This window comes from Bos indicus, chromosome 22 (assembly GCF_029378745.1).
Source record: "Bos indicus isolate NIAB-ARS_2022 breed Sahiwal x Tharparkar chromosome 22, NIAB-ARS_B.indTharparkar_mat_pri_1.0, whole genome shotgun sequence".
NCBI lineage: Eukaryota > Metazoa > Chordata > Mammalia > Artiodactyla > Bovidae > Bos > Bos indicus.
The window spans coordinates 44320636-44332812 of NC_091781.1; the positions used below are offsets into that span (position 1 = coordinate 44320636).

At 38.1% G+C, this 12177-nt stretch overlaps 1 protein-coding gene across 6 annotated transcripts in view; it reads right to left on the minus strand.

Annotated features, from left to right (window-relative positions):
• Positions 1 to 11974, minus strand: part of CCDC66 (coiled-coil domain containing 66) — a 42386-nt gene extending 30412 nt beyond the window's left edge. For 4 of the 6 annotated variants that reach the window (XR_011563005.1, XM_070776461.1, XM_070776464.1 and 1 more), the window contains exons 1-4: positions 11905 to 11974; positions 9932 to 9996; positions 9232 to 9257; positions 1255 to 1696 (exon numbers count right to left, since the gene is read on the minus strand). Coding sequence is in view for 5 of the 6 variants with exons in the window: in XM_070776461.1 (XP_070632562.1) it covers positions 1255 to 1696; positions 9232 to 9257; positions 9932 to 9996; positions 11905 to 11915 (544 nt within the window). In the remaining variant the exon portion in view is untranslated. Of the gene's footprint in view, positions 1 to 1254; positions 1697 to 9231; positions 9258 to 9931; positions 9997 to 11075; positions 11095 to 11904 lie in introns of those variants that run through there. The other 2 variants (XM_070776462.1, XM_070776463.1) reach the window with 2 other exon arrangements.
• Positions 11975 to 12177: the final 203 nt, after the last annotated feature.

A 12177-nucleotide genomic window follows, 5' to 3' on the forward strand; every position in this document is an offset into this window, starting at 1 on the left:
AGATTTAGAAAAAAACTCATTACCTTGTCCTTATTTTTCTCATTTAGCTGGGAAATCAATCACTGCAGAACTTTTCCATGGACTATTGTATATATCTATTCCAAATATTTTATATAGGGCACATATGCTTGGCTCAAAAAATTCTTTACCACTGAGCCACCTGGGAAGCCTTCAAACCAACTATACTCCAATAAAAATTAATTTATTTAAAAAAAAGGACTTCCCTGGTGGTCCGGAGGCTAAGACTCTGAGCTCCCAAAGCAGGGGACCCAGGTGCAATCCCTCCTCAGGGAACTAAATCCCACAGCCCAGCTAGAGATCCTGCACTCCACAGCTGAAAACAGATGAAGATCCCATGCATCACAACTAAGACTGCGGTGCAGCCACATAATTACACAAGAATATTTTTTAAGTAATAAACTTCTAAACTTTTAAGGATAAAAGCTAGCACTCTCACTTTACAAAGAATAATCTACCCCAAGAGGAGGTAAATTACTCCATTATGAGCCCTATGGGAGTGTTAAGGACCTACCTGGTCCCCAAACCAGTTGTGGGCCCTCTTTCTGGTGACTGTTGATTTTATTTTTATTTATGTCACTGTTGCCTAACAAAATTTTAACAGTATTTCTACTCATAGTCACAAATCCTTAGCTTAAAGCTGAAACTAGAAGGCTTTTAAAAATATAATCAATGCCCTAATTAGTAAAATAGAAGGCATATAATACTCTACTACTTCCAAGTGAGTGTTTTACATTGGTTACAAAGATAGTGTTGTCAAGTCTTAGCAAGGACTGAAGGTCAGTAAGAACAAAAGCCAGGGCCAGGAAAATAATCCTTTTCAGCAACTCGTGTCCAATCTCTATAGCAAAATTCTTATCATTTTTCACTAGAAATACTATAGTAATTTTTTTGAACATTTTATATATTTATTTTTCATCTAAGTAAAGCCTTCTAACATTCTAAAATGAGCACAACAGCTTTCTTTCTGTATGACATCTAGATGCACAAAGCTGGATTTCTTAAGTCTATGGTACATGAGAATAATATTCTTAGCATTAATGTTAAATAAAACATGGCATATTTTAACTATAAGAGTAATTTTGCATATGAGAGAATGTCTTCTAAACAAATATTTATTTTAAAAGTTCATGCGTTAAACTAGAATTTAAGAGGCAGTTAGGTAAAATACAATGAAACTGAAATTCTAAAACACTCACATATTGATAAAATATTAAAATTTTAGAAAAATCTTACTTGTTTCCTCCTCCTTTTCATTCTCAGTCAGGGTAATAGATTTACTTCCTTGGTTTACAGTCATCAAAATTCGTTGTAGTTGGTCTTCTGTTAGACACACCAAACCGCTCTTTCTATTTTCAGCTGTGATGTGCTTTCTACAAGGCTTCTGTTTAGCTACTACAAATGGATTCATGGTGTTTCTAGTCTTCTGTATATTAGGGGGTGCAAATGAAATTTCTTTCTCGGTATGAAGACTGTCTTTGTCTACAGACTGTTTGCATAAATCCTTAGTGGGTGAAAAAGTCATACTATTTTTTTCACCTTTTAGCAGTGAAGTTTCTGAACCAATTCTTTTCTTTTGCAAAAATTTTTCACTCCTCACACAAGTATTTTGTGATTTTAGAATGTATCCAGTTTTAGTTCGTAAAGGATATTTTGCAATCTTGGTTTTATTTCCCATCTGTTAAAACAAAATAAATTTATTATTTATAATAGCATATGAAAATGAACAATTATCTCTATATAATCAATGATAAGCCAGGCTTCAAAACTTTTTTCCCTCCACTTTGCCAGTCAGGTAATACATCCGTAGAAACTCATACTTAACCTTTGCAAAATCTTCACTTGAAATCTTTAACAACTGGGGATTATTATTTTATTTCAGAATAATGAAGATTACAAAACAATTTTAATTTTGGTTGTTACAGTCCATTCCACTTCAGCTTTGAATCTCATGTCAGTATTGTAACACGCACAATACCTTTGTCTTTACAGACCTTTAGGTTACCAGCCCTTATTCCTTAAAATCTGAGCTGGTGGGTCACCATCCCTCTCTCTAACCTAACTCCTATCTTAACTACTGGTGCTTTTACATTGTTTGAATAACCTCACTTCCCTGGACTCTGCTCTGCTTATCTTCCATGCTACCTCAGTTACTTATTCCCACAGTGGTATCTTATACTGACCTTGTAACTACCCATAACTGTAACCTTTCAAAATCACAATTTCAACAAGAACCTCCAGTCATAGACCTTAACACTTGTTAATCCCTCTACATTGGACATTATTCCTTCAAATTTTACATGGCTCATTCACTAACCACCTTCAAATCAGGGCTCCAACATGACTGGCTCATGGAAGTCTTCTCTGAACACTCTATTAAAAACTGCAGGCTTCCTGCTCTGAACTCACTCCCACATTCCTACTCCCCATTTTCCCAAGCTACTGTGCCCAACACCACCCTTGTGGCAGAAAGCTCCAATACTTTGGTCACCTGATGTAAAGAACTGACTCACTGGAAAAGAGCCTGTTGCTAGGAAAGATTGAAGGCAGGAGGAGAAGAGGATGAGAGAGGATGAGATGGTTTGGATAGTATCATTGACTCAATGGACAAGAGTCTGAGTAAACTCCAGGAGTTTGTGATGGACAGGGAAGCCTGGCGTGCGGCAGTCTGTGGGGTCACAAAGAATCGGATACGACTAAGCAACTGAACTGTGCCCCCTTCTCTTTCTCTCCTTTATTTTGCTCTATAGCACTTTTGGTATTGTAATATTCTATATTTATTTTGATTATTTTCTGCCCATCCCACCTTTGTCTAACTTAAACTCCACAGTGCAGATTTTTGTTTGCTTTGTCCATTGCTGTGTCCCCAGTATCTGAACAGTGAGTGGAACAGGGTAGGTTTAAGGAAATTTTGTTGAGTGACTATCTTCGACTACACCATTTAAAGACCAAATTCTTTATCTCTCATCCCCAAGTTAGCATTCATTTTCAAAATATCTAATTTTTGTAGCACTGCTGTCCCAATCTTTCAGATCAGTAACCATGGAGTCAACTTTGACTCTTTATTTTCCTTCAAGGTGTTCTTTAGTTTACCAGCAAATACTGGTCATTTCTTCCGTCCAAATGTCTTTTTCTCCCCTTTTATATGACCTTAAGTCTAAATTCAGGTTTTCATTACCAAACAAATACAGCTTGCTTTTCTCAAATCTACCTCTTTTTTAACCCACTGTACGTTTCTGCAGACACATCTAACATAAAGTAATTGAACACTCATTCAATCAATATTAACTGTAGCTCTTTAGGTGATCAACACTATGGAAAAGATGCTGAAGGCATAAAATAAGTAAGACAAAATTCCTGCTGTCAAGGAGTTGGGTAGATACCATATGGCTTTCATCTGGCTTATCATATCTCAAATCTCCTTGCTTTCAAAAATTACATAATACATAACCACACTTTGACCAATTAATCAACCTCATTTTACCCTACTTTTCAAAATGTGCCATATCATCAGCAGCAAAATCTCATTATCCTCTTCATCCCATGTACACCCTTTCATCCCAGGCTTTAAGACTTTCGATAATACTGATAGCACAACCTAAGGCAATGGCACCCCACTTCAGTACTCTTGCCTGGAAAATCCCATGGATGGAGGAGCCTAGTGGGCTGTGGTCCATGGGGTCGCTAGGAGTCGGACATGACTGAGCAACTTCACTTTCACTTTTCACTTTCATGCATTGGAGAAGGCAACGGCAACCCACTCCAGTGTTCTTGCCTGGAGAATCCCAGGGACGGGGGAGCCTGGTGGGCTGCCGTCTATGGGGTCACACAGAGTCAGACACAACTGAAGTGACTTAGCAGTAGCAGCAGCAACATGCTCTCTTTACCCTCCTATCCTATGGCTATTTTTATATAACTAATTCTTTCAATGAAAGGTGACAAATTTAAATACCTACTGCAAATTAGGCTGGGTGGCAACTAGGATGAACTAAAGAGCACTTATCCATCTAAAGCAGGCAGCCAGCAGTCAGAAGCAGCTTACACTGACAAAAAGGAATTTGGGCTCAGCTGGGATAGTGGGTCTCTCTCCACAGAGTCTTTTATCCCAATTTCTTTATTGGATGGGTTCCAAGAAGGTGACAATGGAAGCTGAAGGCCTACTGATGCCTTGGTTCTAGAATATGCATAACACCACTTCTGCCACATTCTGTTGGTCAAAGTGGGTTTACAAGGGCAGTCCAGATTCAAGGAGTAGGAAAGCCTGATCTTATCGGGAAGAGCTGCAAGGAGTTTCACATTTAACCTATCAGACCAACATAAACTAAGCTCCCCCTGCTAATCCCTCCCCATCCATGCTCGCCTTTTCCTCTGTGGTTCTTACCACAGTTTGCAATCATGTTTATTGGTTTTAGTTTTTCACCACTATACTCTGAGCTCTGAGAGGATAGATAGCATGTTAGTGTTTCTTCACTTATCCCAACTGCCTAGTCCAGTGCCTCACAAATAGCTGGTGCCCAATAAATACTGGTTGAATAAATGAAAGCAAATTCCATCTCAGATCTAACATGCTATGGATTTTGATAGCTTGGTAGTAAAAAAAAAAAAAAAAAAAGTGGTAGAGCTGAGTAATTCTACATATCTCAGAGTGATGATTCTCAGAGTACGGTCCCTGGGTCAGTAGTATGAGTTTCTAAAAACTCACAGAAATACAAAACCCAGACCTACTGGATCAGAAATTCCAGGGGAAGGCTGAGAAATCTGTTTTATCAGGCTCTCCAGGTGATTCTTATGAACATGAAAATTTGAGAACCATGGTCCCTTCTTTGGAACATGAGTTTCACGGGATTTAAACAAGTGTTAAAGTACAAAAGGATTTCATGGAGCAATAACTGGCGAATACCCAATTAAATACAGACAAGTTTATAAAGTGCAAAACTTCATTTGCTCACGATCATTGGGATTCTTTGAGATTTATGGTATCCAGTTCCTCTTCCAGGAGCATGGGGCTAGCATTTGATGGAATGCATTTTGACTCTTGGGGGAAATGCTACTCTAAGAAGCAGTGTATAAACTGGTAAAAACAAAACCCCCAAAGCAGCCTCCCCCCAAAACCAATCACTATCGACAATTATCTACTGAGAAAGAATTTTATAGCTGATCCAGGCCCCAAAGAACTTTTTGGTTTAAGTTACTGCGTTGTGTGACACTGTGTCAGTTAGTTTGTTGTCAGAACCTTTTCTCGGTGTTTTCAAAGTTGTGTTCTTTCTGAACACAACTTTTTTTTTTTAAACAATCACAGCTTTAATATTCAGAATTAGCTCCAATTAGGGCACACCTGAGGCCCCACCTTTTTTTCCAAACATCATAAAGCTTGCTTCTCTAATGCCCGCATTAGAAACTGCCAAATTCAGGTGATAATGACTGATTCCCTGCTGTATTAAACTCTGAATTAACAGCTTCTGCTTATTCTCATTTGGGTGGTCTTCACTGATTTCCACACAGTGAAAAACAATGTTCCTGCTTGATTGCCACTTTGGAAGATTCCAGAGTGACTGTTTCACAAACAAAAACACAGATTCAACTACTGCTATTTTCAGTGGCTGATTCTTCTCAGTAACTTGAGCCTAAGCAATAATTTGTCCTGCTGCTGCTGCTGCTAAGTCACTTCAGTCGTGTCTGACTCTGTGCGACCCCATAGATGGCAGCCCACCAGGCTCCCCTGTCCCTGGGATTCTCCAGGCAAGACCACTGGAGTGGGCTGCCATCTCCTCCTCCAATGCATGAAAGTGAAAAGTGAAAATGAAGTCACTCAGTCGTGTCCGACTCTCAGCGACCCCATGGACTGCAGCCCACCAGGCTCCTCCATCCTAGTTTCCAACATATACTCTATATTCCTTATCCATCTTTATAAGCACCTATACAGGGGCAACTCAAGTCCTCAGATATATTATTAACACATGGTTCATATTATTAGGTAATCTCTCATAATACTTTGGAGAAGGCCATGGCAACCCACTATTCTTGTCTGGAGAAGCCTGTGGACAGAGGAGCCTGGTGGGTTGCTGTCCATGGGGTCTCACAGAGTTGGACACGACTGCAGCGACTTAGCATGCATGCATGTACTGGAGAAGGAAATGGCAACCCACTCCAGTATTCTTGCCTGGAGAATCCCAGGGATGGAGGAGCCTGGTGGGCTGCCGTCTATGGGGTCGCACAGAGTCAGACACGACTGAAGCGACTTAGCAGCAGCAGCAGCATACAGTTATTTACTGAACTGACAGTCCTGCTTTTAAGAAACATGGACTAGGTTTTACTTTTTTTTTCTCTCAGAGTCACAGAACAAATACAGTCAAGAACGTAGCTATACACACATAGTGGAATTTCACAGCTGCAGTAAATTCTTCTGAACAGAAACCTATTAATTGCTGCCCCAATTTAACTAGAACTATTTTGCTACAGTCTACTTATACCAGAAATAAATTCAGAAAAAAATCACCTAAAGGTATTTAATGAAAAAGGGGGGTAGCGATGTCTGGCATGATAGCAATATACACAGCTCAATCCTGAATATGTTTGTAGCTTAATGCCTGAGAAGAGTAATGAGTGCAAGCAGCAAAAAATCATGAATTATGAAATAAATATTCAATTATGTTCAAGTTACTTAATAGGAAAAAGCAATCTAGCCCATATCATTTTCCAAGTATTTACTGGATCAGATGAATTTTAATTGATCAAGTAGGGTATTAATGTCATAAACATTTCTATGTAGCATGTTGCTCTTTACCTAAAAAAGATATAAAGACAGGGTCCAATGTATTTAATGCTGGTCGACTCAGAATTTATATGGAACCAGGATCCCAAGGTCAGAAAGATTCAGAGAAAATTAATATTTTAAAATATAAAACATGCTGCTGCTGCTGCTGCTAAGTCGCTTCAGTCGTGTCTGACTCTGTGCGACCCCATAGATGGCAGCCCACCAGGCTCCCCCGTCCCTGGGATTCTCCAGGCAAGAACACTGGAGTGGGTTGCCATTTCCTTCTCCAATGCATGAAAGTGAAAAGTGAAAGTGAAGTCGCTCATTCATGTCCGACTCTTAGCGACCCCATGGACTGCAGCCTACCAGGCTCCTCTGTTCATGGGATTTTCCAGGCAAGAGTACTGGAGTGGGGTGCCATTGCCTTCTCCATAAAACATGCTACCTAGCACTAATACTATATGCATATTTTAGTGTGGGATTATTCTGATTTTCACACGTAGAAATATCTGCAAACATTTTTTAATGTTTCATATTTCAACTAATTGTGAGATATTAAATTTACAAATTACCCATGACACTGAATCATTAATATTTCTCTCATTTCTCTTCCTATAAAAGCTAAAGATATTACACTGGCAACCATATTTATTTCAAATTCACTTCCACAGATTAAAGAAAAATGCAGGAGAGATTTTGAAAAACTTAAAGTACTCAGACCACAGTATTTTAGACTTGATGATGAGCTAGAGCTCACAGTGTTTAAACAGCACACTATGAACATGACAGTAATTCAACTGGTGAGGAAGATGAAAAAAAGAACTGGAGGCAGGATGGTCACTTAGGAGCTTACCCTCGTAGAAGAAAAGAAAAGCACTATAATGAGTGAATTTATGAGCAACTTACAGAAAAGAGAAAATCAATATATAGCTGCAGAATTGAGATTCAGGAAACTTAGGCTGCATCAGTACTTGCTTCCAGCTTTACTGAGGTTTAATAAGTGTACAATTTGATATAGGTATACATTGTGAAATAAACACCACAATCAAGCTAATTAACATATCCACCTCACGGAGTTACCATGCATCAGTATTTTGGTGCCCCCAAAGCAAGAGGAATAAAACAACCTGCTTTAATTCAATAAACAAATATCTAGACCCCTAAAAGAATTTTGAAAGGATTTTACCAAAAGTCCAAGACTAGTAACTTTATTACAGGCATAAAAGGGGATCTCCGGATGTCCTAAGTTGGTTAAAAAGATAATGAAATGTCTTCACAAATGTACTGACAATAACAAACCCATTAAGGACACAATTGAAGAAGGAATATGTGCAAGAAAATAGAGGCCAGGGGAAGACACAAATCAACTATTACAGGTAGTTTTTTGTTTGTTTTTAAATCTAGGAGCTTGAAAAGGAGTACTGTATTTGTTACTGTGACTCAAATAAAAACAATTGTTGCAATATTTTAGGGCAGAAAAATATTTTTCAATTAAGGGGACACACAAGGTATGCATATACTGTGTGTGCATGTAACAATTTTTCTAGGTAGCTTGTGGAATTACTTAGACCACTGTCACCCATTTACCAAGTAACTGATAAGCTGGGAACTCAAGCATTGTCTCCACTTGATTAAACCTGGAAACCAAAGCCATCAAGGGTTCAGAATTGATAAGTGCCACATCACCCAAACTGGGCTCTACTCAAGATATGGAAAAACAGACTTTAAGATGCTTCAAAATAAAGGAGGCTACAGAAACTTATGGAGGAGAATAGAAATTTCTGCTGCTTAATGGGAAAAGAAATGGGAAACAAGAAGTGGTATCAAAATCTTGAAGTGGCAATATATTCTGCAGAAAACGGCACTGTGGGTTCCTGATAAGGAAAAATAATTGAAAAGGAAAATTATCATTTAGCTTAAGTATAACCTCTAGGACTAAGAAGCTAAACGCATTTAAGATTTTGTCAACCAAATACATCCATTTGGTGCGGGAAAATGGAATCTGAGTATGAAAAAAGAAGTTTGTTTCTAAAGTCTGTTTTTAAAGATCTCAGGAGTTACACTGTCCAGTAGTTACTAAATTGAAATTTAAAATAAAATAAGTGAATTAACAATTAACTTCCTTAATCATACCGATCACATTTTAAGCCCTTAACAGCTACACATGGCTAGTGGCTGGCTGTCATATTGGACAGCACTGATTTTATAACATTTCCATCACTGCAGAAAGTGTTACTGGACAGAACTGATCTGGAGAAAGAAATTCTAGAAGTCTTTTTGAACCAAAAAATTATGATTCCATTTTTGTGAAAGAACCAGCCTGAAAGCAAGCAAACAGCAACTTATAATCATCACTCCAAATCCTTTATGATAGTTTGACAGGAATTATTTTCAAACCACTGTAAAGTGAATTGCATTTCACATTTGAAAATAAGTCAGGTCAAAGTCATTTGGCTTACCTTTCCAGAAACTTTTGATTTATGATCTACAAAAGAAAAAAAAATTTACTAAACTATCAACCAAAAACATACTAAGGCAGTCACAAAAGAAAATTTTAATTAGCATTGTTTTAAGAAGATATTAACTAAAAATATTAACCCCCGAAAGCATCAACTTTAGATATTAAATGTTTTAACTTTTACAGTGTGGTTCAAATAGTTCTATTTCATTTTTGTTCACTTTCCAAGGTAAAACTATAAACAGTTTAAAGAAAAAGAAAATAATCTAAATGAGAAGAGTACCAAAGCATACTCTGAGTTTTAAAACTAATACTAAAAATGACTTTAAAACTATGGTCTTATTATAAATTGAATGTTCTCAAATAATACATTGTTTACATGTACGAATGTAAATACATAAATTTCACCCATATTACTCATTAGACAATAAGCATGTTTGCTATACACAAATATAACAAAGAGATGTTACATATGAAATATACTGGAACATTAAATTATATGAATAAATACTGACAGTGGTAAGCAATGATGTGATTTGACTCTACTTGGCTAAAAATAAATTTGAGAAAATTAGGGAAACCAGTTTTTTTCAAAGTATCATTTAAATATTCCACTACAAGCAAAAAACCTGTTACAAAATAATACATTTTATGTAGGAATCTAAAAGTTTATATTTTAGATTTCCAGTAACATAGCATACCATATGGAGACAATATAAGCTTGGTTTTTCCATTCAATAATTCCGTTTCAAGCTTTAAACCATCTCTGCAAAATAAAAGAAAGTTGTCTGTCATTTTTGAGAAATAGCAACATTTTAAATAGCCAGAAATGTTCATTTGAACCTTGAAAGTAAATTTGTTCTTTTGAATTAATACAAGAACCTTGTAAATATTAAACCATTAAAAAAAATGTGTTTATTTTTTTTAATTGAGGTATAGTTGAAATCATTCTTTTAATTTAAAACATTTTTCAAGATAAAATTTAAAACTACATAGAAAAAATTCTTGAAACTTTCCTACAAAGAATTTATCGTATTCAACCTGAAACTTCTTTTTGTTCAGTTCAGCTGCTCAGTCATAAAGGAATAAATTAATCTGGTTATTCTAACATCATTTAATTCTTTTAACTCCAGACTGGAAAAAAAAATAATGCTGTTAGGAAATTCTTCACCTATGTTAAAGGAGCAAAACCTCTAGTTACTATTTATTAATTTCATAATGGTCTCATGACTAATACATTCTATCGCCTTAGTAGAGCAGTATTTGGAAGTGAACCTGTAAAAGTGCCACTAGGGTTATAAACTGCTTGAGCATGGAGTTTTATTTTGAATATTTCAACTAATACACATTCAGACTTAGTGACACTTTTTAAAGTATCACAGTAATACACCTATATTTTCCTCTCTGTACTTTATCTGTGCCTGTTAAATGCAAGAGAACAAAGTAACAGTAATTACTGTCAACGAAAATTGCATGTTTGTTAAAGTTCTAATAAAAATTTCACTAAAACCAAAAGCAGCAGTACACACAGTTATTATACTATTTTAGTAAGGTGAGGGGAGCAGGAGAGAGGAAGGGAAAAAGTAGGTCAGTAAGTATCAACAGGGACAAAAATGACAACCACAGTAAAAAAAAAAAAAAATTAAACCCAGCAGACCAAGAAAAAGGAATATGAAATTTGCTGTGATGCTAAAGGTGGGGGAAATCAAACGACCTCAACTTATGATTAAGAAAGAACACTGGAAAGAATGGGTTTTAAGGGTTTTCCGGTTGCACAGTTATAAACAGTTCACGTTTACACTGGTGAAATTTAAACAAAAGACTTTGAATGAAATTGTGAAGTACCTTTATTCAGTACTACTGCATTGCAACGCCTTCAGGGGCTGTCTTATTTATTTGCTATCCCTGGATTCTATTTGCTAAATGAGCTGCATGTGTGTAAGTTTGGTGACTTTTCATCTTCTTAAAATATCAAACTTCCCAATCAAGAAAACTATGCAACGGTCCTTTTTATTTGGTTTCCCCGATGGCTCAGACGATAAAGAAACTGCCTGCAATACTGGAGACCAGGGTTCAATCCCTGGGTCAGGAGAGTCCCCTGGAGAAGGGAATGAAAACCCACTCCAGTATTCTCGCCTGGAGAATCCCATGGACAGAGGAACTCGGCAGGCTACAGTCCATGGAGTCACAAAGATTCGAACCACCACCACCATTATCTAATGAGGGCCTGCAAGATGTCAAACACAAACGATCCACGGCTCCTCGAGAAGCCTAGGCTCTTTGCACTGCAGGTGCTAAGCTTCTCTGGGCGCTCCAGCATTGCAAAAACACCCCACGACAGCGACGCAAAGCACCAGAACCTGGGCCATGATTTCTCCCCGGGAAGCTGCTAAGCTTTATCTCTCCACCTGCCCTCACCTTTTACCTCCTCTCACGCCTCTCCTCCTTCTCCCTCCTGAGATACAGGAGGAAGCGAAAAGGAGAGACGGCAGTTTTCACGCGAGTTATTAATTTGAAAAGTAAAGGGCCGGCCAGCCCCTTGTCCCTCTCCACTTCAGGGAGTCTGCACTGAGGCTTGGGACGACACAGGACTGGAAAGTTCCCCGCGAAGGACTCTAAGGGCCAATTAAACCTCGCCCTTCCACAGACTACCACCTTTCTCTCCCCAGCTTACCCCAAGTTCATGGCCTGACCTCTCGCGCTCTCCACAGGACGCTCAAGCCCCTTGTGTACACCGGTTGCTGCCGTCGCTCAACAAGCACCACACCGATTGGATACAGTGATGCCGGCGAGCTAGGAGAGCGGGCCAATCAGGATTGAGTATACTGGCGCCTGCGCTTGGGGGCGAGGCTATCCTTTCGCTCCACTTGGGATTTGTGGTCCTGATTCTGGAATGGTGGTAGTTCTTACCTGGGAATTGCAGCCCCTAGAGTTCACAGAGAGCACT